The following is a 27,846-nucleotide window of genomic DNA, read 5'->3' on the forward strand; positions in this document are numbered from 1 at the left end:
AGTTTCAGTTTTCAGAATATGACTATCTTTAAAGTATATTTATTGTAAATTAAACATGTCAAGCACAAAATGCACAAGAAATAACGAGTGAGCAGAACATATAAATGTAGTCAACGAAATCACATTACAATAGTTTCAACAAATACTTTGCTACAGAATAAATATCACATGAATTTGTTTAACAATACTGAGGTATACAAGCACTTTGTATTTTAAAAAACATACACACTATATAAAAATATACTAGTTAACAATACTATACAATACATTTATTAAAACTTCTATGTATTGTTCCATTTTATGCATTTTTATGAGACTTGTCCAGTTTTCACACTTCATGCGTGTTGTGTTTACGACGACTCTTCCTCGACATCCATACTGTCTGCGCTCGCAATGACCATCGCATTCTTCGGGATTTTGTCCCCGACCACTTCTGGGGCCGTGCAGCTGTTGATGGTGTTCCCGCTCTCGTCCTCTATAGAGATAAGTACTTGTGACATGCCACTGCTTGTGTCCGACTCTATCTTCGACACTTTGAACGATCTGGAACCATCCGCCTACAGGACAATAGAATGTCTTCAATTTGCAACCAACACAAGACGTTATCAGCACTAAATTGTTACGCTTAAATAAAAATAGATGTAGTGACTTCTAAATCGGTTTGTAATGTACAGGGTGTCCTTTTGTAAATGGGTCTCCAGTGTGATCTTGGAAACTATAAAACTGACAGCAAACCTTAAATGGAAAACCTTCCTTTTTTTGGAAGCATTAAAATGTATGTATTTCAAACTTTTTAACCACAACCATTTTCCAATACAATGGTCAATCTATTTTTTTCCAATGGAACACCCTGTATATAATTATTACAGAAAAAGTTATTTTAAGACTATTATTTTTGGATTTTTTAAAAATACTTTCCTTAATAATAGAGATATTATGAGTTTTGAGTTTCCTTATGGATATTTAAATATTCTAAACTGTGAATCTAATATCTTAAATTAAGAAATTTTCCCGTTTTTTTTTTATATATATATTTATAATTGTGTAAACAAGAAACGTATTTATTTTACTAATAGAAAGGTACGCACTAATACATCCCCCACCTGTCGAAGAGGATAAATTCCAATCCTCGAAACGTTGCGCTATATCTTTTATAACCTGTAATGACGCAAATGTCCAAAATCCTATTATCCTTTCAAACCTTCCACCATCAATAACAAACTTTAAACGCAGGTTGTTTTTTACTATGATTTTTTAATACTGATGGCAATTATGTAGAAAAGTAGATATAAGTGTGAGCTTTCATATAAAAATAGAATTGTTACAAAAAGTTCAATTGATTCTTTTATGTATGAAAACAGTACTTACTTTAAAAAACATGCATCATAGTTACATTCTTGAAGCTCTTTTCTTATTGGGAATTATATATTAATTTTTTTTTAACTCTCCAATAATATGTTTTTTATTTTTGTGAGGCCTTTCGTACTCAATGAGAACATCTTCGGACCCACATAACTGAATAAAAGTAATGTTATGTAAGTAATTTTATTCAGTTATGTGGGTCCGAAGATGTTCTCATTGAGTACAAAAGGCCTTACAAAAAATAAAAAACTTATATTGGAGTTTTCTTTTTAATTAATATGCATCATATTTGTTACTTTGTATATTATTGGACAGTTTTCAAATGTTTAAGAATGGGAAAATCTGGATTGGTAATGATTTTGTTTGATATTGTATTTAGACTAAAAAAGCTACTCAAAATTCAGAATCAAGAATTGATTTGTTAAGATTCAGAATCGGATTTAAGACATGAAAATTCTGGATTCGCCCATTACTGCCCAATGTGCAATCAAGTTTATATTTTCAAACTAGATGAAATTCAACATAAAATGGCTTTCATGTTTATAATTTTTAACAATTTAATTTAATAAGTATAGTCTCTCATTCAAATGTTTATCAAATATTTTATATCATATGAAATTCAAAGTTTGCTTTCCTATTACAATTAAAAATACTAACATTAAGATAAAACGTGTTACGAGTAGTAAATATTGAATCATAATGCACTTTAAAAATGAAACATACAAAAACTACATCAAATAATACAGAACAAAAACATCTATAACTAACATAGTAACAATTTATTAACCACCATTTTTCTGTGATTAAAGCAAATGATCAATAGTTATGGGAGTTTACCTGCAAGGGAGTGAGCTTGAAGTTGTTCTTTGACACAGAAAGATCGGAAGTCTTGTTCTCACCGTACAACTTGACGCTCTCGTAGCGCACGGTCTGTAGCCTGTAGGTGCCATCTTCTTGTCGGTGGTATCTGACAGTACAATCACAATCAGTTTACTACCTTTTATTTTATTTATTTCAATTATATATACAATAGCCACAGATGCAGCAATATCCTTATAACTATTTTGGGATTTTATAAAACTAAAACAATTACAATAAACTTCAGTACAAAGGAAAAAAAACTCTAAACAAAAACATTAGGCTAAGCAAAAATTAATAAAAATGCTCTGTATATGTTCAGACACTTTGTATACCTAACTAAACAATCATGAATAATTTTTATAACAATACAAAATTGAATGGTTCGGTTTATAATAACGCAACAAACTTTGTCAATTTGGGATTTGAACTCGCCAACTTTACTATGTCATTGAACATATCTACCTCCTGCTTAAATAAATTTAAAAGTTTTAAGGATTTTAAAAATGAAAAATTATAGTGTTGGGCTGTGTTACATCTGGAGACAAAAAAAAACTATTGATGGACGCAAGTTGCTTCTATGAACAAACAACTGTATCTTATTTAAAAGAACGTAACTGTCTGAACCATGAATAATTTTGTAAATAAACGTAAGAGCCGATTTGTTCCTTCTGGATGTAAGTGTATCAAATGAATAATTCTTCTAAGAATCGCCGTTGAAAGGTCTCGGTCACAAGGAAAGTTAAACTGTTTGTAATATAAATATTGAAGGAATTTTTTTTGGATTTGTTCAAGTGCTGAAATACTGCCAATTGAAGATGGAACCCAAACTACAGAATAGTACTCCAACCTGCTTCTGACAAAAGAACTATACAACGTTTCAACTGAATCAATGGTAGAAAAAAAACATTGAATTTTTCATAATGAGTAATAAAATATTATAATGTCCTTCATCAACATTTTTAAAAGGGAGGAGATGGTCTTTGATCCTCGTAAAATCTGTTAACAGTAGCTTATGTTAATATGGAAATCCATAGAAATTAGAAGGAATAATACTACTACCCTAAAAATGAACTATGCTATATGCAGTTTAATTTATCAAATTTACATTTAATATTATTTAAATTATTTAAAATTGTTATATTATAAACTCTCCAGAGATTATTTTGTTAGTTTCCATTATGGTTTTAATGCTCGTTATTGTATCTTTGTTAATGTTATTGTAATCTCTACTTACTGATATTGTTTTATACACATATGTGATGTTATTGTTTAACTCGTTTTTTCTTATTGTTATTTGTCAAAATTCGTATTTTATTAATGTTAGTCTCATATTTATTATTGTTTTTGTTAACTCCCTATTTCATTATGTAACTTTAATTTTAGAATAATGAATGGTCAACTAAAACCTTTTTTTAATTATTTTATTTCAAGACATGTTTCGGTACCTATCATAACTGTGAACATTAACCTCTAAATAAATAAGAAACAATAAACAACTAAATATACATGTGAGGCATTTAAACAGATGTTAAATTTATATGACACAGTTGTAATTTTGATTATTATTCTGTATTTAATATTTTACTTTTTTCAGAGATTGGGTTTGTCTCATTTTTTAGATTGATATTTCAAATGTTGTGAGAATCTTTGTTATAATTTAGATAGATATGTCATTCTTCTTTCGTGTTTAATTTTTCTCATTTCCTATCGATATCCAAAATTTCCATATTCTTTTTAATATTTGTGTAGTTATGAACAGTTTCTAATAAATGTTCACCAAAATTTGATTTTAATGTAGACTTGTTATTTGTTTTCAAGCTTGTATATGTTCTCTAACCTTTTTATGAACATTTTTGCCAGTTTTTCTAATATAATAGCTTTTACAGTCACTACAGTTAATTTTGTATACTCCAGATTGTTTGTATAACTCTTGTTTGTCATCTTTTGTGTTTACTTTGTTTTCGATAAGTTTAAATGTATTATTTCTTGTTTGGTAACTGATGGAAAATTTTGAAAGGTTTTTCGAACAGCTTTGATAAATAAAATAATTTTTTTAAAGGGATTTAGTTGACCATTCATTATTTTAATATAAAGATAACCCTGTAATGTGGAATTAATAACATAACTTTAATTTTATATGTTTCACGTTCTTAAACTTCTCTCAATTTTTGTTTTCTTTTTCTTCAGAAGTATTTGTAACATAAATGCTAATGCTAATAGTTTGTAAATCGGGAGTAAACTCAACCTCACCATCAAAGTACTTCCTTAAGGTAGTAAATTTAAAGTTGAAAGACTTTAATCACACTAAAGGTGAATATAATTGGATATCTCACTCACATGAAGCGGGAGTGTCCAGAGGGCCAGCGCAGACAGTGCTTCGTCATGAGGTGTTTGGTGAGGTAGCAGCCTCGCTTGTACCTGCTGTTGCAGTCTGCTATATGGCAGCAGTAGAGAGCTTTGGCCCCTTGGTGCACCTGTAACACACATACCACTGTTATTCCAGCAGCGGCAATCCTGAATATCCTACCACTACACAAGCCACACACGAGACCACTGATTCGAGTCCAATGGAAGTCTCCTTAGTTTCAAATGCTACGTAAAAAGGAAAAATAAAAAGCACAAACTTAGCAGGAGAAGCAGAAAATAGTATAAAAGTTTCAACACTGCTGTCGTTTTAATTTGCCTATAACACTCTGTGGAAAGCTTATTATAATATTATTATAAATCATAATATAATATCATAATTATATTATAATAATATTATATTATATAATTATATATTTATTTAATATTATAATAAATATAATATTATATTTATTATAATATTAAATATATAAATTATGTAATTAAATATATCTATATATATAAAAATGAATGTTTGTATGTTTGTCCTTTATGGAATCGTGAACTATTGGACCGATCATGATGAAAATTTGTACGTATATGTATTTTTCCACGGAGAAGGTTTATAAGCTATGCCCATCCCTTTCCCGATTCAGGATTCCGCCCCACTGGTTACAGAAATACCCATAAGAAATGCATTGCAGCAAACATATGTTAACGTCTTTTCAAATTTTTAATCAGCTGTTCTTTGTAAACATATATTACACTTATAGTTTTAAAGCATAGAGTAAGCTTAAGAGAAACGACAAATTTTGTTTAAACTGTTTTTGCAATCACTGTTAAACATAGACTTTACTATCCAGATAATACAATTCAAATTTGACGTAAAAATTCACCTTTAACTGCAATATTTATTTAATATAAACCATGCTCATGCTTGATCAGAAGAGTAATGCAGATATCATAATTACTATCTTACGTTGGCTACAAATATAAAGAATGTTATAAAATCAACCTTAGTTGTTTTTTTTGACAGAAGTATGGTTCTCAAAACTCCGTGTGTACATATTCTCTCGATCGAGACAACAAAGCAAGCTCAATCGTGGCATCGGAGATATAACTAATTTAATCTAAAATTTATTATAGTAAAAAAAAAAATTTATTAAGTAATATAAGGACTTCGGTTCTTAAGATTTGCGTGCGAAGCCGTGGGTAACAGCTAGATAGAGGCAGGAATATGGTACATACCTTCATAATACGCCCAAGAGGCTCACGATGGAACGACTATCAATTATCTCAGCAATGTTTAGAATGTGATAGAAAAAGAATAAGTGAATATAGTGTACTGTTTTCAACGGGAAATTGCGTGCGAAGCCGCGGGCAACTTTTGCAAAAAAATTATTGAAATGCGCAGCAAAGCGCGCCGGGCCCGCTAGTTATATTATATTATTATAATAATCTGTGGAAGCTCTTTAGCTATAAACTCTGGAATCTGCCATGTACAAGAAATCTAAAATTAAGTTAACATCCCTTTTGAACTAAATTTAAATCGGATTTAAATACCGGTTTCCATGTCTTTAATTTGTGAGAAAACTAAAATATGACTCTAAATTCGTGGGAGTCTAAAATGATTTTTAATTATTTATTTTTTTTAAAGTTCTCTGTAATTGATAATGTTTAACTCTTTTGCTACTAGGCTATTTGTTTTTCCAAAACTGCCAAGCCTTTGACCAGAAGAAATGTCTTATAACTGTCAAGGCGGTATTAGACATTGTACAATGTTTTTTGCATAGAAATTTTTTATAATCTTTATTACAAAGCATATAAAGCTAGAATTTGCTTTGGTTTTTTTTTAAGCAACTTAGTTTTAAAATAGTATTAAAATGTTCTGTATTGTAACTTTTAAACATTCTTAATTTTTTTAGTTTGACTTCCAAAAGAAAATTGAAGATCCAACTTCTTATTTATTCTAAAATTATTGTGCTCAAAACAGTGTCTCCAGTTATAGCGATGACAGTGTCTATAAAAATTGAATTGGCAACACTGCTTCCTACATTAACTCTACAACCCAAAGTGAATAGACAAATAAAATGTTTTCTACTGGTTGAGAAAGATTGCAGTGCAATCAAAAATTTCTTACTATGTGTAAAATATGTATATTTTTATGTGTTCTTTCAATCAGCAGACTTACCTAGAAGATAGTTTTCATGTTAAGTCTGCTGATCTCCTTATCAACTAGTAACATGTTTTAAATGTAAAAATAAATGTACACCACCATGAGAACCACCATTAGTTCAAGATTGTAATAACAAATTAAATGAAAGGTGTATTTTTTTACCATTTTTACTGCAGTAAAATTGAAAAAGATTCTAGATTTTGCACTAGCAAATATAGGTAAAAATATAATTTATCCTACGCATCTCTCTCAGTACATATATTTTAAAAGGTACCCTGATTCTGGACAGGTAATAACAGGAAACCACCTGTTATTGGAGACATCAACAATTCTATAAACTGAATCTCTCCCCCCGAAACACAATAGCAAATTGCTGCTGCTAAGAAGGGCTTGTCAAAGTACAAGGGGTATCCAAAAAGTAAGTTTCCCTGTTCTGTAAAAAGATGCGTACGTAACACAGCGTGCAGCTGTGGGCGGGGATATGTAGCGCGGTTCGGTTGGCAACAGGTGCGCCGGTCACTGGCCCATTGTCACGCTTCTCAGTCAGTTGCTGCCCAAACATCATGGAGACTCCACTGCGTTCTGCCGCCAGTTGCGAAGTCCGTAGTGTTATTCGTTTCTTGACCGCCAAAAACGAAACTGCCGTTGAAATTCATCGTCAGTTGTGTCAAGTGTATGGTGAACATGTTATGTCCGTTCAGATGGTCCGTCGTTGGCGTGCAATGTTTTTGGAAGGAAGAGAAAATGTTCATGATGATGAGCGTAGTGGCCGACCGGCCAATTCTCGGCAACCTGACGTCATTAATGCTGTACGAGCAGTTATTGACAATGATAAGCGAGTGACTCTCGATGAAATTATGGATAAACTGCCGTCAAGTGTTGAAGTTAGCCGGTCATCTGTGCACAATATCATGACAGAAGATCTTCAGCTTGCAAAAGTGTGTGCAAGATGGGTGCCTCGCTTATTGAGCAATGCCCATAAACAACAACGAATGGCTGCTGCCCAGTCTTTCTTGCGATTGTTTGACGATGAAGATGAAAACCTTTTCAGTAGAATAGTCACTGGTGATGAAACATGGATTCACCACTCAACTCCAGAGACCAAACGCCAGAGTATGGTGTGGCAAAAAAAAGGAGAGGCAGCTCCTCAAAAAGCCAAAGTTTTTGAGTCGGCAGGAAAGGTAATGGCTAAAGTTTTTTTGGGACTGCCGTGGAGTGTTATTGATTGACTATCTTCCTCGTGGCGAAACCATAAATGCAGAAAGGTATTGTGAAGTTCTCACCAGACTTCAGCGGGCAATACAGAATAAACGGCACGGACTTTTGTCGCGCACGGTTCTGCTTATTCAAGATAACGCCCGACCACACGCTGCTGCTCGTGCAACAATGGAACTTTTGAGGAAATTTAAGTGGGATGTTTTTGGTCATCCTCCATACTCACCAGATCTTGCGCCTAGCGATTTTCATCTGTTTCCGGAGCTGAAAAGACACCTTGGCGGTCGGCGATTTGCCAACAGCGATGACCTTCAAAATGAGGTGGATACTTGGCTTAAAAATTTGGCGGGTGAATTTTGTGATGCTGGAATAAAAAAACTACTTCCTAGATACCAAGAGTGCTTAGAAAGGGATGGTAACTATGTAGAAAAATAAGGTATGATGTAAAAAGTTGAATAAATGTGTTTCAGTTATTTTTTGAGTCTTTTTAACTTTTTCATCATTAATGGAAACTTACGTTTTGGATACCCCTCGTATTTATCAGTTCAGTGGAAATAATGTACCTCTGTGGAGTTTTTTTATTCCTTTACCAATATAGTGATTTTTTTTCAAACTTATTGTCATTGTGACTTAATTGCATAGTGTTTAACATTTTATAGTTTTTCTTCTTAATGTAGATTTGATTAGATTCTAAGTATAGTTTGTGTAATAGCGCCAAGAGCTGTAAAAAAACCTATTAAAATGAATGTTTTCAAATTATTTTTAAATATTCTAAATTAGTCTGAAAAGGCTGAAAACAATTGACAACACTAAAACTGTTTTCGACCATTATTAACGAGTTACAGACTGTGACATACCTCCATCACGTGCCTCTGAAGAGTGCTCTTGGTCTTACAGCTGTAGTTACAACTCGGATCTTCACATTCAAACTTAGTCTTCGGATCGTGCGTAGCCAGGTGCTTCTTGAGATCATATTTTGTTTTGCACCTAAAAAGTTATTTAAAAATATATTACTATTTCATTTTATTAATCTTGATTTCTTACTTCCAACAGAGTAGTAGCCTATACAAATCCATAGAGGCAGTACTGAAAAGGTTTGAAGTTCAAACAGATTCTTTCAAGTGGATAACTCTCTTAAAAGTCGTCAAGTAAGAGTAAAGCTCAGAAAGAAATCTGCCACAATTACGGCCTGGAAAGGGTGGCCCCAAGGAGGGATACTGTTTTCTCCTTTATGGACGATGATGTTGAATGATTTCTTGATTAAAGCAGAAAAAAGAGATAGAACTACAATGTTATGCTGAAGACCTATTGTTTATGGTCAGGAGAAGAAATAAAGGCATGTTGGAATGTCTCACTCAAGAAGCCCTTAACTTTATAAGCAACTGGTATCATGGGGAGGGATCGAGGATTAACCCATCAAAAACATGTATAACCTCACCTTCACTCAAAAAATGAAAATTCAACTAGCTCAATCTGTTCTGGAAGGCACTAGAATAAAATATTCTGAAGTAGTCAAGTACCTAGAGTAGTTCTAGAAAAAATACTCACATGGAATCATCATATTGAAAATACTATATCCAAAGCAACAAAGACTCTGGGTGCTTGCAAAAGACTCTTCTATATATAAAAATGAATGTTTGTCTGTATGTCCTTTATAAAATCGTAAACTATTTGACTGATCATTATGAAAATTTGCATGTACATGTATTTTTTCCACAGAGGTTTATATGCTATGCCCATTGATGTAACTCACCACCAGGCGGTGCCGTAAAAGCTAAAAGTATTCAAAGTGCCCGCACATTACAAACTGCAATTTCAAGACAGTTACGTATATTAAATAGCCAAACACTATTTGAAGGCGCTAAGTTATGATGTTTATTTGTCTTTAAAATACATTTCTGGTTGAACTTAAAGCTCACTCGTTAGACTACTTTATAATAAAGTACATGTATGTGTACAATGGCTACAAAAATACACTTTTGACAGATTTTCTTGTTCGTGGCAACAAGGTAAACCATACATCGGCATTGGAAATATAATTCACTTAAACTAGAAGTGCTCATATATGGGCGAATCTTATGAAAAGCGTGTGAAGCCGTGGGAAACAGCTAGTTGGATATAAATACGAACTACAACACAAGATGATTATATTGGATCTATGAAGCATAATAAAACCAAAGGCCACGTATACAGCCTTTGTGTGGTGGCCAAAAGTAGAACATCTGTTTTTATAGTGAAAGACATTAATAAAAATTTTTGGCTATGACCATAAAGAAACAAAAATAGCCCTCTCCCCAAACATCCCATTATACTGTGATGACACTTTCTACAATGTACATATTGATTACAATTCACGGAACATGAAGCGACAGACACTCACTCGTAACTGCACATAGAGCACTTGAAGGGTTTGGAGTCAAGGTGTTTGTAGCGTATGTGGGCGCTGAATGTGTGCCTCGACGTGCAGGTCATTTCACAGTAACAGCACTGGTAGAAGTTTACATGTCCACGCATGTGGTCCTTGAGTAATCGCAAATGTGGGAACTCTTTGTAACAGTGACTACATTGGCACTCCACTAGGACAAACCATTACATTTCTTTAACATGTTGAACCTTCAAACTACTATCAATATAATGCACAATTTAAATATAGGCAAGGTTTATACAATATAAATACTTATATTTTCATAATTTTAAAACATTTTACAGCGCCTAGTTTATATCAAAGAAAATCTGATTTAGTTCAGTTTGAGAAATTCTGTACACTCCCATCATACCATATCTGCAAATCTAATTGATGTGAGATACACTAGGTTAAGCAAGTCTCTACATATCTTTGTCTACATTGGTACAAATCTTTTCAATAAGTTACCTCATAATGCTAAAACAGTGTGCACTAAGAACCTTAAGAATGTTTTGGTTAAGTGGCTGAAAATGAAAGCTTTTTGTTCAGTCGAAGAGGTATACCTAAATGATTTCAATGATATTGAATTTCAATCTAATGTTATAGAAATTTTAAACTAGTTATAAGGATAATTTTAACTATTCTTAAGGAAATGTTAAACTAGTTATAAAGAAATTTTAATCTAGTTATAAGAAACTAGTTATAATGAAACAAGACAAATGATGTAGCCTAATTCTTGCCAATCCTGTGACATTCGTAATGCTTAATGTGGGACAACAATAAACACTCTTGATTCTTGAAATCCAACACGATATTTTACTTTCATATTATTCATACTGAAAATCGTACGCATCAAATATATATTTATATTTATTAAAACATAATAATTATTAATTTATTTAAAAACAAACACTTCAATAATAGTTAAGCTTTATTTCTTTGAAGCCTTTCATTTTTAGTTTGATTTAAGTTATTTGCGTCTGACAATGTTTTCAAACAAAACAAAAGGCTTTACGTGAATAAAATTTAATTATTTTTATAATTAAATGTAATTTATTAATAATATCCCATGACAAAGAGGCTTCTACAATGTAATAATTACCATCTTGTTTTTATCATTTTTGCACCTTCAAAGTTCAAAACAAAACAAAACTATAATTTTGTCCTCTAAATTAACGAATAAACTATTTTATTTTTGCAAAGCTAAGAAAAAGCTGAGTTATCACTCACAGTCACTGGATACTTGACGCATACAATGGTCATTCAGCTTGGTGTTGGTAGAGAACAGGTGGCCGCAGGTTGGGCAACCCACCACTCTCTCTTTGGTGTGTGTACGAACATGGTCAGACAAGCGTACGCGTGAAGGCATGTCCGTCGTCATGGTGCACCCTGAAACAACACGTAACATTGTTATTAGTCAGTCAGCTAAGAGTACTGGTCGAAACCATTCACAGTACAAGAACAGCACGGGGGTAACTATCACAACCAAATTTTTACACATCATTTCAACTACCAACACAAACCAGAATTAAATTTACACATGCAGCAATACAAAAACAGAAAGGATTATGGGGATCTAAATTGATCAAAGATCTAAGTGCAATTTGCACGGAATACAATGTAAACCACATATATAAATAATTCCCTTAAGTTAAAAGTTTATGTGAAAAAAACCAAAGAATATATACATCATAAATCTAAAAACAAAAAAATTCTTAACCAAGACAGATAAATGAAAATCCTACCAATTTGGATTTGACGTGCATGCCTCATAAAGCTATCAAGTGAACAAAAAAAGAAAATTACATAGCAACAACGGACAATGCCTATATAAATGACAAAATCTTAACATTCACTCCTGCTGTTCGGATCTGTATTCATCTTTTCTGGATGTACAACCATGTTTAAACTCATTAGCCCAATTGTAATCACAGGAGCACATGTGCCATTAACTTTGTCCAACTCAGCTGTGATTTCTTCTGTCGTCAACCGTTCAAATAAAAGTGTTTAATCACTGCTTGAAATTCACTTTTATGCGTTTTTATAGACAAAATTAAAGTTGAATCGACAACAACAAATTAAACTATGTGATGGATACAGCTAAAACTTTAACAGCTAATTAATTAAAAGTGCTACTTAATAGCAAAAGTTTTTTTCAATACTAACATTACCATCTCTTGGATTTTCGAAGTACTTATTGAACAACTCTTGTACATCAGCAGTGGTTAAGTGGTTGAAAAGAACCATTTTCTACTGTTAAAATAAAATCTTTTTTTTTTTAAGAGTTATATATTGCTCCATAAAATTATAATATTGTTAATAAAATATAAACCTGGATGTAATAAAGTACTTTCCTTGAATCACGTAAGATAATGAAAACTATTTTATCGAAAAAACATTGAAATCATTTGGAAATCCACAGAAAAATAACTACATCATAAACATTTACTATACTTTAATAATATATAGTTTCACTAATTTGTGTATGGTCTTATAAATGAAAAAATGTAAATCATTTAAATTTATAATCATTACACATCATCATTTTGAGAGTGACAATCAGAACCTAGCACTCTGAACTGTTACCTACCTGAAAAATGATACCTACAAAATACTAGCAAAAAGTTTATTAACTCATTCACTCCCATTGATAGCTTACACTAGTTGTCAATGTTGCTCAGCTTAAAATGAGATATTGTTAGTTAGTGTTAATCAATATATTTTTAGGATAATAAACATCCAATCTTTCATACAAAAGAGTCCTTTTAATCTCCACCATCAAAACGGACTTTGATGAATGTTTTCAATTTAATGCTGAGAAGCCTTCTCTGACACTTATCTTCCGGACCAACAGCGTAAAGTTGACTTCCGAACCACCAAAAATAGCCGGACAGGCGGGCTGCTTTGCAAGATCAGGATTGCTCGGCAGTCACCCATTTAAGCAGCAGCTTCACTAACGTCACTTCACTCGGTAACCCACTACAATGCGCTATTTGCAATAACCATAACAATATTTTTTAAATAACTACACTAAAGAATTACTGAAAGAAATGGAAAATGCCTTACCTTCCCATTTACACTTTATTTTCTTTTTCTTGGGGAAAATATCATAACAGGTCTCATTTATGTGTGTTTGTATATGGTAAAGGAACACTTGCACGTTATTGAATTCCTTATGACAATCTTCCCACTCGCACACCATCGGATCTATCTTTTCTGGTATCATATTTCTTGTCTCCTTACCGTATCTGCATTTCTGAAAGTAATATGATATATGTATTAAATTCATCCAAATATTAAAATACTTTAAATTTATTGTATATTGTAAAACATGATACTAGTCCATTGGCGTCACTGTTGTTTGAAACTGCAGAGCTCCTGCACCAATTTCTAATTTTTCGGTAAAAAAGCGTCTGCAAAGTGAAGTCCAAGAGCAGACAGGTAGTCGAATTGTTCTCCCAACAGAACAAGAAGTGGGAAACACCTATGAAGTTATGATGGGGCACAAAACTGTGTTGGTCTCTAAGAAGTACCCAGAAAGGTGCTTCTGGAAGGAGGCATCAGAGATGCAGAGGGTGTCTGCAGTTCAAGAGGTCCTTCACCGAGAGAGAGGAACTTTTGTGATGCTGTGAGGCAATGACGAAACCTGGGAATGGGTTACCTTAACGACAATCTAGTTTGCCTTAATGATACATTAATATCTTTTTATCATTTTTTTCAACAAAAGAAATGAATTTGTATTAGTATATAAAAATACATACTGTACAATCCATTTATCTTAATATACTCAAGTTAAAATAAATTATAAAATTTGTATACCTAATAAATTTTGTATTGGTCAAGTTGTTAAATTATATGACTTAATTATTTTTTTTCAACAAAAGAAATGAATTTGTATTAGTATATAAAAATACATACTGTACAATCCATTTATCTTAATATACTCAAGTTAAAATAAATTATAAAATTTGTATACCTAATAAATTTTGTATTGGTCAAGTTGTTAAATTATATGACTTAATTATCTAAAACAATCATTTAACTGATAAACTGAGAAATAAAAAACAAAATCAAATAAATAAACCATGAATGGTTCTGTTAGTTTTACAAATGAATGTTAACTGAAAGCTTACCGGAAGATTCCACTGTTGTTGCACTTTTTCGCCAATGATTTTCAACTTTGTATGGTAAGAATGGTAAGTAACATGGCGTTGAATCTCATTTACCCCTCCAGTTAGATAGGTGCACTCCGCCCACAGACACACGTACACTTCTGTAACACAAACACTCAATAACATCAAAATAAATGTTTTTAAACAATTAACAAATATTAAATATTCAAATGTAAGTTATGAAGTTTTAGGAGTATGTTACTTTTTTCACAAGTCTACAAAGGTTACACACATATCTTATAAAAAAGATCTTACATTTTGATTTTTTTTAATATTTGTTTACAAATTTTGAACAATTATCTGAAACCAAAAGAGGAAATCTTGCACAATTTCTTTTAAGGTAAAATAATTTTATTTTTTTCAATATAAATTAAAATATTATTTTATTTTGATTTCTTAGAACACTTTATCAGAAATAGAAAAATTGTGAAGATTTGTTATTTGACCATACGAGAAATTTGGCAATTTGTCAGAAAAATATGTTACATATAGTATGGAACAAAGCTGATACATTTTGAAGGATTTTATATATAAAACATATGAGCAAAAATACATATGAAATACAATTCACTGACTAACTAACCACTGTATCCTAACATTTATTTAAAAAATATATATACAAATTACTACCTTCTCCATTGCTCATAGTCTTTATCTCCAAGTCTGGTATGTGGTAACTAACGTGGACGTGAAACTTGGAATCGTCTTCGGTTTCATAAGTACAGTTCTTCCATTCACATTTAAAGTGCAAATCAAACAGGGTAAGGTTCTTCTTTCGTTTGGAACTCTGAATGGTACCTATGCAAGGAAAAAACAAAACGTAAACTTTTATGTCAGCAAACGTAAAACTTACAATTATTAAGGACGAAAATATTGTACTTTTAAAGTTATTTGTATCATTAAAGCAGTCATTTTTTAAATTCACACATGTACTTTTTAGTATATTTTTTATTTCAAATTTACAGGGTGTCCTATATAAAATCCTCAAAAATATTTTATTCTTGTAATTCTTGAGAAAATTTGCTGGATTAAAAATTTCCAAGTTAAAAAGTTTTAATGGCCACCATTTTTTAAATATTAAAGATAATATCATAGTATTTTTATAGTAACTGGCCTTGTTACCATATAATTGGAGCCGAATTGTGTATATTTTAATTAATTAGTAATTAAGATATTAATTCTTTTATAAAAACACATACAGACAGACAGATTGGAAACTAAGCATCATAGACCCATGTTCATATGGTGAAATGTGTTTGTCTTGACCTTAACAATAAAGTGGTATAGTTTTGTCCAGAGGGTTACAGGACACCCTGTATACATATATTTGTAGTATTAACAGCTGATTTAAATGTTTATAGATTGAAAAGTGCAAATTTAAGCTTAAACATTACTGTCATTTTAATATTTGTATAGGCAAATTATAAGAGGTAGTGTGTGGCGTTTGAGAGAACACGCAAGTTAATTGGTCACAAAACCCAAACCTTCACTTCTGACACGGGATAAAGATTAAAACTTGTGTCATAAATAGGAAATCATCTCAGTCTATAAATATTTCAATTCCAAAACATATTTATATTTCAATTCCAAAAACATATTTTAGTGTCTCAATGATGTTAATGTATGTATGTTGTACGTAATGTATAATGTACGTATGTTGTACGTAATGTATATAATGTACGTATGTTGTACGTAGTGTAATAATGTACGTATGTTGTACGTAATGTATAATGTACGTAATGTATAATGTACGTATGTTGTACGTAGTGTATAATGTACGTATGTTGTACGTAATGTATAATGTACATATGTTGTACGTAATGTATAATGTACATATGTTGTACGTAATGTATAATGTACATATGTTGTACGTAATGTATAATGTACGTACGTATGTTGTACGTAATTGTATAATGTACGTACGTTGTACATAATGTATAATGTACATATGTTATACGTAATGTATAATGTACGTATGTTGTACGTAATGTATAATGTACGTATGTAATGCGTGATGTTAAAAATACGATGATATGTTACATTAATTATTTATGATTCATAATCAATATGAAGTTTATGGTTTTCGAAAAATTTAAACTGTAGTCCCGTGTTAATACGGAGTCTCAGATGTGGGGCTTGGAGCTAACTAGAGTTCTCTCTTAAGAGTTTTATTTGCCTAAAAACATTGCATGAAATCCCGTACAGCATCAGTAACAAGTGCAATGTATACGAGCCAAAATTAAAGTTCACAAGATAAATTAATAAAAATCTAAAAACAACAAAATCTATAATATTATGTTTACTGAAGGTCTAAAAATTGTTAGACTAAGGCCCATCAATACTATATTCAGCTTTCTGTAATAATACTTTTCTATTGGATACTACCTTTAAATAAATTAGGAAAATTTATTATGAACTTTAATATTTGAATTAACTTGATTTTTAAAGAAAAATAGTATGTGGTAAGAGTAATTGAAAATACTCCTTCTTTCTGGTATTATGTAAGTGTGATGATGAAAATTATTATTTTACACACTTAATGGTTTGATCTGGACAGTGGTGATTCTAAATTTGATTGGGCAATTAAAATTAGAATCAGTAACAAAAAAATTGTCTCTGACTACAAAATTAATAATTACATTAAATTTTACTGATTAATGAAATAATTAAAATAGTCATGAGTAGACAGTTTAATTTCAAAAATAAAAATTATTGTTAGTATTGCTATTCAACACTTTCTGTTTGTGATTAAATAATATTCTAGAGGCAGCTGTGATGTTAAACTTTAAACACATTTATGAACCTATGATTAATCATGAAATCAATGTTGTTGAATTTTAATTTCTTTCTACATTTGCATTGTTAAATCAGAAAAAAATATAATGTTTTGTACTTTACTGTTTAAATTTTCAAAAAGTATACATACACCTTTCAAATATAGTAAACAGAAGAAAAAGTAATAAATATTTGGATGCGTACCAACCAAATCTTTAAATTTAAAAATCTCTATGATTCTACATCAAAAAGTAAAGACCGCTAAAATTATTTTGAAATTTAACATTATTATGAGATAAAACTCTTAATTACACATTTTCTTAATATGAAAAATAAAATGGTTACTTCTAATAATGCCATTAGAAGTAACAGATCATGAAAATCCTGTTAATTGCTAATATTACATTCACCTGATCTTTGAAAGGTGGAAAATACCATGCTTGCTCTGTAATAATTATTGAAGTACATTAAAGTTCACTTATAGATGGACGATAAAGTAATATTATTGAGTTAAGGTTTATCAATAAATTCTTAAACAAGAGACATTGTTTAATGTTTTATTGACAATGCACTCGATAATAAATGTTTTTCAATCTTGAAGATCATACAAAAAGAGTTTGGTTTAATCACATACTATTCTAAAATAATTAAAATTTTATTTACTCTATGTAATACCTAATACTTTAAGACAACTTATTCAATGATCAATTGATAGTTATTGGTGGTTTAATAAATAAGCGTACTGTTGGGTAGATTTATAGTTTTATGTTTTAGTACATTTCAAGTATGTTAACTATATTATTTTAACAATTATTTTTACGATTTTAACAATTTTAAAAGAAGTTTATTGCTGTCAATTCTTTAATGATAAATAAGTTTGTATACACTATCTTACCTATGGTCAACAAATTTCTTAACTGTTTTAAACAACTTTATTATTATTGTAGGTCTAGTAACTAAGGTACAAACCAAAAGTTCACAAATAAACATACCTTTGTTCAACCTTGATAAAATTGAATCATCCGAGTCACTGTCTAGACCGTTGTCATTATAGAAAAGTTTGTATACATTATCTTATCTTCAATGATCAACGAATTTCTTAACTGTCCTAAACAACTTTATTATTATTGTAGGTCTAGTAACTAAGGTACAAACCAAAAGTTCACAAATAAACATACCTTTGTTCAACCTTGATAAAATTGAATCATCCGAGTCACTATCGACACCATTGTCTTTTTCATCAACATGGTCATCTAAAAATATCATACAAAATTATGACAAATGTTTCATTTACATTGCTTACATGGTAATCATTTATTGACTGATGACTATCATACTTTCAGTATTATGTCACTTCCACATATACCACAAACAACAAAGAACCACTTGTAGTGTATTGGAAGCTGAGAGTAAAGAAACAATTTGGCAGGACTCCATAATTTATAATGAATATAGTAGACATTCACATTCACATCATTCAGTATAAGATCTCAACAGACAACAGGGTAGAAATGGTAACACACGCTGTGGATAATTAAGAACAATTTCATTCTTTTATTATATCTATTTCGTATGTATGTACAAAAGACAATTTTTAATGTTCAAAATTGTCTAATATAAAATCTTGACAGTGCAATTCCAGTAAAAGTTAACATATCCCAAAACCAGGAATTACATAAAAAGGCTCACTGGTTAGTAATGCATGCAAAGCAAATCACTGCTTGCTTAAAGATGATTTACCATGCCCGTGATTCATATGGAATAGGTATCTATGGAGAATATACAAACTAAAATTTAAACAAATCTCATATTTATTTTTTATACTTATAATTTATACAAAAAAAGTCTTATGCTGGAATAAAATTTCTAAAATCAGTTCAAAAAATAATAGCACAAATTGAAGATATCAAGAAATTTAAACTGAAATTAAAAGAGTATTTAATAAAAAATGTGTTTTATTCATTTCAAGAATTTTGCACAATGACAATATTATAAAACCTACATTACTTTAATTATTAAAATTAACTTAGTTATAGTTAATAATATAAACCAAAATATTTTGTCTTTGACTTTGTGTGAATATATGTTGAGTACCTGACTGATGAAAATTTAGTACATAGACTATTCTCATATTAGTGTAATAAAATTTGAAATACATGTAAAAATTAACTAACTGTAAGAATCCTGATCTGTATAAAAAAAGTCGTCTATAATGTTCCTGCAAGCCCTTTATCATTTACCGTTTAGCCTGTATATGAACACTACATTGCAGGTTAATCTAAAATATTAAAGCATCGTATGAAACAAAGTAATATCACACCACATGTGTTTATAAGTTATTGTAAAATATCATCTGATTAATGTTCATAATATACTCCGCTTACTAATTAATTTTGTTTTTTCTTTGCAACTTTGCACTTATGTACCCAGAGTCCCTTTTTTGACCAACATAAACTGAAATTTCCAATAGACCAATATATGACGTTTACAACACCAATGTAGAAAGAAGTAATAAAATACACTGAGTTGCAAAAAAAGTGGGACACTCCTATTTTCGTTTAATATCTTTTTTATTTTCTTAGTTTAACCAACTTGAACACAATATTACTCTCAAGAAAATTAACCTAAAACACAAAAAATCAAATCAGTTACTTAAAATTAAAATGTATTATGTTTTAATTTAAAAAAAGAAAAATAATGTTTTCATACCAACAAAAAATCACACAATTGAGTAAAAGTGTTCTTTTCAATGAGTTCTTTTAAAACACTTGGAGGGTTTTTATGTTTTCCATTTCAGAAAGTTCAGTACCTCGTATTTCCTCCTCGAGATCTGATGACAGCTTCCAGCCGCCTAGGCATGCTGTCAATCATGTTCTGTATGTTCTGTTGACCAATATTGTTCCATTCTGCCTGTACAGCCTGTCGAAGTTGATCCAAAGTTAGCAGCTCGCCACGTTGACTTCTAATTGCTCTCCCAATCTGGTCCCAGATATTTTCTATTGGATTTAGATCTGGGCTACGTGCTGGCCACTCTACCGTACTAATTTGGCACATCCTGAAGGTAGTCTTGCACCAACTCTAGCGGTATGGGGTCGAGCATTGTCATGCATGAAAACAAAATCTGGCCCAACAAATCCTGCATAAACTGTAACATGTTCTGCTAGAACCTCTTCGACATACCTCTGACCATTTAAAGTTCCTCTATCAAAAAACAACTAAGTCCGTTTCGAGCTTCCCTTGATATTCCGCCCCACACCATGATAGAGCCACCATATTGAAACTGTCCCTGGAGTGATGTTACATTGCGCATGTAGCTCACCTCACCTTCTCCACATCCTTTGCCGATCATCAGGTGATCTGAGAGAGAATCTGGACTCGTCAGAGAATAATACTCGACTCTACTGGTCAATAGTCCAGTTTAAGTGGTTTCTTGCAAATCGCAAACGAGCTTGCCGATGACGTGCGGTCAGTCTTGGGCCAGTGGCAGACCGACAAGCATTTAATTGTCTTTCCTGCAACCTTCTTCTTACAGTCCATCTGCTAATATTCACTTCCCCGAACCAAGTTGAAAAACCGATTTCGTAGACTCAATGAAACAAATAAACCGATCATCCCTAGCACTAGTTGCTCGGCTACGACCGCATCCGGGCCTTCTACCATAACTACCAGTTAACCTGAATCGAATAACAGCTCTATTTATGCTTGAACGTGAAAATCCTGTTATCTCAGCCACCTGACACACGCTATTGCTATTTTCAACTAATGCCACCCACTCTAGCCGCATTCACTGGTGAAAGAGGCATTTTAAAAAGTTAAAATGAACTGCAACTTAACAACTACAACTGTATTAAGTTACAATCAGAAACAGGAATGAGGATATGGTGGCCAACAGTGATGTACAAAGGTCAAGATTTGGCTTGATAAGAATAGGACCAAGTACATTATTACAATAACAGACATGCAGAATGAGACTAATGAACAGGTTTGTCAAATTTTTATAGAGCAATTAGCGGTTTTCACTTAGAACTGGAACTCATACACTATATTTATTTACTTAAACACGATTCATGCCCAACAAGTTGATTTAAGCTAAAGGCATTTAAGAAAAACAGTGCTTCCCATTTTTTTTTTGCACCTCAGTGTAGTTTCACTACAAATTTCAACTGTGGCCTTTGAAAAGCTACTGGCAGAGAGTGACCTTTCTAGATGACCTTGTTCAACAGTTATCGTGTCTACAGACACACAAATATCGGATTCAGTTCATCAGAAACTGGTGGTAGAGGCTTCGCTGTACGCTTAGCTAATAAGTATACTAAAATCATAAACTAAACTACCTCTATCGGTCATATTAAATAACTGTCTCACCTGTCCGGTGGATATCACTGATCTCTAATTCCTTACTTTCATTATCAACAGCACATTGTTCATAGTCTTCTTTAACTTCTAAGGCAGGTGATGTCTTTTCTGAAATCAAAATTAAGTACATACAACATCTGGAGGGTTAAGTTGTAAAAATGTAATATGTACTTGTAACTATGGAAAGGCCCATAGTTTTGGTATGTGTTGAATTTAAATCATAGATACATCCAATGGTACAATGGTACATACCGACCACACCCAGTATGAAGAACACAAAAATATAAATTTATAGAAACAAACATGATAGAAAGAAAAAACAACTCTTTAATTACAAAATTACAAACTTACAACGATTATCAATGGGGTCAGATTCTGTTATATGCCCCCAACGCTTAAACCGTTTTCAATGAACTTAGAACGTTATAAAACGATGTAGTTGAGTAACAGAACAAACATTCCATCAATCAACAAGCATTTCCAGGTATTGTGATCGGTATTGTTGTCGCTGTTATCTTATCTTTCTCGAGAATCCCGATTACGGCAGGCCGCGCGGCATCACATGATTATTTAAGTTTTTTGCACGGTACATAATTGCCTTTCCATTACAATTCAATTTATATTTCTGATCAGCCCCTCTAGAATTTGATATTTTACTGATAGGTACTATCTCGAGGGATGTTTTTCTTTCGTTGACATCAGCGCGGGCTTCGGCAGCACCTTCGGCCGGAGGCACTCACATTTTGGGCGGCGGAGTGTGATCAAGAATAAAAACAAGTTTTGTGTGTTTTTTTTCAATAAAGAGTTTAGTTTTTGTTTGGTAATGTTTGATTTTGTTGAATTTTTGTGTTTGGAGAAATGTAGGGGTTAAACACGGAAGTACAACAAAGCGACGCACCAGCTGAACGGGCGGCGAGACTCTGCAATCACGTTATCTACTAGACCGCTCGACTTGGACCTGTATCTGAGGATGGGGAGGGTCTGAGTTTGCGATAAGACAATTCCTGTTTTATATTGACGAAATATTGTTCTACACTAATCTAGTAATCAGTAGAAGCAAAATGTCAAATAACGATTCATGTCTGGGTGTGGTCGGTATAATCCCAAAGTGCCCATCCAATACATAATAATCGTATCAAAAAGTTAAATTTACTTGATGTTTGTAAAAATAATAAATTTGAAAAAGTAATAAGATAGTTTTGTTTTTTTATTATTCGTACTGGGTTACGGTATAAATAGAGTATCTAGGCTAGTCTTTTGACATTGTAATAGATTGCTAAGATTATTGGTATAGTACCACTAATTTGGGTTGAAAAATAATTCAATAACAATATTATAAATATGATCATATGTTAGTTTGGTTATTTAAACACAATATGTGACAGAAACGGCCAAATACAAAATAATTAATTTAATCGAAAAAATTAAGGGCTCTGTGGTGTAATGGTATCACATTGACCCGGCAAGTGAGAGATCCGGGTTCGAGTCCCGGGGGAGCAAGTACTTTTTGTGAATTAATGTTTATTGAAATTAAATTCGGCTATTGCCGTTTATACAAATTTAATTAATGTAAATATTATTATTATAAATATTTACCAAGACTTCATGTGGAACCATAGTAAAATAAATATATAATGTAATACTACCACACTTATCCAGAAGTTGCAATTTAGTAACAGTTCTAGAATCAAATTACTTCAAGCCGACTTAGTTTTGTAGCATGTAGTTTGAGGCTATTATAACAACAGAATGTTTAGCAAAGTATAACACCAATACAGCTTGAAAATGGTGTGGATAAGAACGGATATTGATTGGTATAAACTCTTTTCCCGTAGTCGACAGGATAACACTTCAGAACTCAACTCATATTGGAGAAGGGTGGGAGAGCATATTTGCGCAGATACAGGTGCTAAAATAAACACTTACCAGAGTTTGAGCTGTAACTAGACAACTTTGTGTCTTCATCTCCGCTTAGGTCTGGTGAACAGTTGCCAAGAACAAGTTTTTGACTCTTGCTCAACATCTTTCCTGAAAGAAATATTTAAATATATGTTTACCTTCTTGTATTAGTTTTAAATATTTATTATTACTGATATATGACAGAGCAGATAGAGTTAGTAACTTTCCTGCAAGTAGGCTAAGTTATTTCAACAGACATTTTTGGAGTTGAAAATTTTTAATTCTCTTATGAATTGCGTTCTGTAGTTTTCAAATTACTAACTACAACAAGTTAAATTGCATTTTTTACCACATAACATAGCACAAGCTTAAATAAGTCATAAGTCATGTATTAGTATGTTTTACACTAATACAAATTATACTAAAAATAAGTGCCTTGTTTATTATTATTAAAAATAATTTGTAAGTTTATACTATGACTTACTATGTAAGTTTAAACAATTTTTGTTTTACGTAGGGGAATTTTTTGCACAAGAGTGTGGGACTCGCTCCGTTCAACACAAGGAATACCCACTAATCCGCAGGGATCCATGCCGGGAACATTTATCAGGATTACTTCTTGCCTGGACGCTTGTCTTGCACCCTAACAGAACTGTGCTACCCATCCGCAAGCTTAATGGTCAGTCAGACAAACCTCTTCTCGTTTCAAGAGAAGGACAACGTGGACGAACACAGAAGCGGCATTCAACGTGTCCTCTCTTCGCAGCATTATCCCCACTACAGTTTCTGCAGACACATCACCGATAGTGAAGACAAGCGTTTTCTTGTGCTCTGTGAAATGCCCGCATCAAAGAACGAATTATGAGCGTCATCATTGTTCTCCGGGAAGTATGCACACCAAAAGAACCCGACCTAAACCCCATCCGGTGAATGTACTTTCTAAAGGACTGACGCAGGTAGAAGTTAATTACTCCATGGGCGCAATTCATTCAGCCATACAGGTTTCAGATGATGTGAAAGGTCCAACGACCATCGATACCCTCATCTCACCTATGCTGCCAAACTTGAATGTTTCTCTCCTCGCTATACCTGACATTTCTTTTCGCCCCTGCTCGGAGACAAGGTGAAAGATCGTCTGTCTCTCAATGGCGAACAGGTTGAGGAAAATGACTTCGGCCACAACTATGACTGCCGCACCCGACACCAGGTGGTATGCACAGGTGACCTTATACCTATTGGTCCTCATGACACCTGCCTACACTTATGCTCCATACAGAAGTGTGGCGTTTTCAGTATATTGCTTGTTCGAGGGCTGCCTACATTACCATCAACATGCTGAGTGACATTATAACCCTTGCTGCCTCATCACACCATCTGGATGCGTTCTCAGTACTGCAAGCATTAATTGAGCATCACACCCAGATACCTCGCTGCAGTCCTTGTCTGAACCTCGACGGCACCCACAGTCATGGGAATCACAGTGGGTATTCTCCGTCTGGTGAGCATGACGATCTTGGCCCTGACGACTGCCAGCTCGAATCCATGGCTTCTCATCCAAGAGGTGACCCGAATCTTCAATTAAATATTCACTAGCTAAATAATGTTAATTTCACTTAACATCATCAACGTAAGCAACTAGGATTTATAATTTCGTGTAGCCCGTAATAAAATCCTTGAAATTTGGGGAGGACTAAGTGAGAGTTCTGTTATTGGGAATCAGCAGTCTTCTTTAATCTTCCCATCGACCTTACACAATTTCATTGGTCACAACGTCGATGTCGTTTGTCATCATGCACATTAGTTTGGCCATTTTAATCCTAATGCACCCCTGACGCACTCTACCTTCAGTAATCATATCGTTCCCATAAACTACGGGTTGCACAATACGATTTGTCTATTTGTCTAGAAAATGCAGTCGCTCTCTTGATACTATGTCTCTCGCCCTGAATTATTCTTTAAGTGCAAGAGTCATCTTGCAAGACTTTCCATAAATAATATAATTTGTATTTATCAAGCTGATCTGTAACTGCGTTAAATGAAAAGACCAAAATATGTTGTACTCAATATCTATGAAATTAAAATATAGGATATCTAAATTTTAAATTTAGGCCGGAGTTGCCTATCATAATTACAATGTCATGAAGTCCAATTGAACAAAAATATGTATTGTTTTTAGGGGTGGAAATCACAAATAAAAATGCGTTTTACTACTGGAAATGGAAATGTCATTTTTAGGCTTTTATTTGTGTATTGTGCTTCTTGTTGAAAAAAATAGGTTTTCAGCCTATTGCAGCACCATCAACTACCATGTTTAATAGTGCCTTTTGGAAAAACATGGTGTCTAGTATTCAACTAGCCTACTGTGTGTTAGCCTAACTCTAACTGTCATTTAGTTTGGTAAATGATGTGTGTTCCTGTATGGATTTCATAAGTGACTTCAGTTATCAGGTTTCTAAGCAGATTATAAGTAGGCTTGTGGTGATTACGATTAGATTGTGGTGGTAGCCACTTAATATACTGCAGCCCTTACTTGTTTTGTTCAGAACAAATGCAAATGTTAATAAAATCAAAACTCCTACTTTAACCCTCCAACTGGCAGTCATTTTTTCCTGTAGTGGCGGCATGTTTTCGAGCCTCGTGCAAGGGTTTTTTTAAAAATTTATAAAAAATATAAATTAAAAGTAATATATATATAGAAGTATATATTTTTGTGTTCAGAATTAAACATATAATAATATTAGTATTTAAATTTGGCCTTAAGAAAATGTTTACTAAAAATTTTTTTCTATGAAATTCAAAATTTACATTTTTTTTTTTTTTATTTGGGGGGGACCATACCTAGCAAACCAAGTTATAGTAAGAAAACTATAAAAGTGAGAGTACCATTGTGTGTCAAATTTATTCTAGTTTCAGAAACACATAAGCATTATACAAATTTATGAAACTATAATAACACTATATAACAAAAAGCAGCGATGCGCATAAATTGTGAAAATAGGGTGTATATGTAAGAGTTTGCTAATAAAAGTTTTACTAATACAGTTTTACTTCTATACATGTTATATTGCATATTTTATTACTCAGAATGAAGTAAACTATACAGCAGTAGTAAAATAAATTCCATAACTTTTTTTTGAAGAGTCGAAAAAAGTTTCATTTTGTCATTACTCAAAAATTTTGCGAAAAAATTTTCGAGAAATTTATTTATTCTAAAATATATTTATTTGCACTACTGCAATATTTAACAATTCACCACACACTAAACACAACACTAAAAACACAAATAAACCTACTAAAACTTACTAATAAACACGACTCGTCACATCAACAACTCAGACGGCATCGACAACATGGCGGTCACATCTTTTACGTTCCAAACTACAAACTTGGTACGTTGCAACTACAATATAAAGAGGAATAAAACTATAGTATTCCTTAGGCTTTTTTTCCCCCGAATCCAATGGTGCATGAATCGAATCGATACGTTGCCGGAATATACTGTTATGAGTGATTATGCAAGGGAATGTTTGTTTATCAAAATTTTGACGAACAACAATCCGCTAAGGGTTATGTTTATCAAAATTTTGATAAACAACAGTTGGAGGGTTAAAACTATGGCCAATAATTCCATAGCCTATTTATCAAAAAGAACACATAGTAAAGACCATGATTAAAATCAAAATATACAATTAATTTTAGTTAGAATTTTTATCACAGTTGGCTGGACTAATAAATTAACATACAATTAACATGAAATACACATTATACAACTATAGTGACTGATGACTGGACGAAACCGAAACCTACCTTTCAAACGATCAGCATAAAATTAGAATGCTATTTTCCAAACGTCCAACTCTTTTAAATTGAAATCATCATAATATCAATCACTTATATTTGCTAAATAAATACTTAATTACAAGTAACGTAAGAACTCTTAAATAAATAATATTATACACTACAACCTAATCACAACCACTTCCACACTCCACAGTATCAAACTGTTTGGAGGTTGTTTACTAAACTGAACTGTAACTGTTAGACATCAACGTCCAACGGTCTACTACTAACACCAAGCGGATTTTAACAACCGCGCTTTTTCAAAAAAAGTTTGTTACTGCGACAGGTATGATTCTAATTTACAATGTTATCCTTGTCTTCAATGTCAAAACAAAATATATTCCATAGTATTCAAATTATGCAGTATTAATGAAAATATATGCAGAAATAGTTTTTAATTGTGTTTTTGGGAAGACAACATTTAGGATGAACTTAACAGACAT

The 27,846-nt window shown here is 32.3% G+C and overlaps 1 protein-coding gene across 1 annotated transcript; it reads right to left on the reverse strand.

Annotated features, from left to right (window-relative positions):
• Positions 1-88: 88 nt before the first annotated feature.
• LOC124373015 (histone H4 transcription factor-like) lies at positions 89-27,634 on the reverse strand. Its single transcript, XM_046831425.1, has 13 exons — positions 27,371-27,634; positions 23,591-23,692; positions 21,674-21,772; positions 18,487-18,561; positions 15,164-15,331; positions 14,495-14,634; positions 13,428-13,617; positions 11,592-11,750; positions 10,338-10,533; positions 8,815-8,944; positions 4,561-4,697; positions 2,200-2,329; positions 89-557 (listed from the first exon to the last, which is right to left on the reverse strand). Exons 2-13 carry the CDS (start codon positions 23,685-23,687, stop codon positions 351-353), a joined length of 1,728 nt encoding a protein of 575 aa, XP_046687381.1. The 5' UTR covers positions 23,688-23,692; positions 27,371-27,634; the 3' UTR covers positions 89-350.
• Positions 27,635-27,846: the final 212 nt, after the last annotated feature.

The sequence above is a fragment of the Homalodisca vitripennis genome, unplaced genomic scaffold (assembly GCF_021130785.1).
Source record: "Homalodisca vitripennis isolate AUS2020 unplaced genomic scaffold, UT_GWSS_2.1 ScUCBcl_4607;HRSCAF=10882, whole genome shotgun sequence".
NCBI lineage: Eukaryota > Metazoa > Arthropoda > Insecta > Hemiptera > Cicadellidae > Homalodisca > Homalodisca vitripennis.

Bases quoted from the DNA above. Each gene is read 5' to 3' on its own strand.
- LOC124373015 (XM_046831425.1), bottom strand. From the start codon at position 23,687: ATGTTGAGCAAGAGTCAAAAACTTGTTCTTGGCAACTGTTCACCAGAC. The intron at 11,751-13,427 runs GTAAGGCATTTT...GTGTTGTTTCAG, and splicing joins AATAAAGTGTAAATGGGAAG to GGTGCACCATGACGACGGAC. The intron at 8,945-10,337 runs GTGAGTGTCTGT...ATAACTTTTTAG, and splicing joins TGCTCTATGTGCAGTTACGA to GTGCAAAACAAAATATGATC.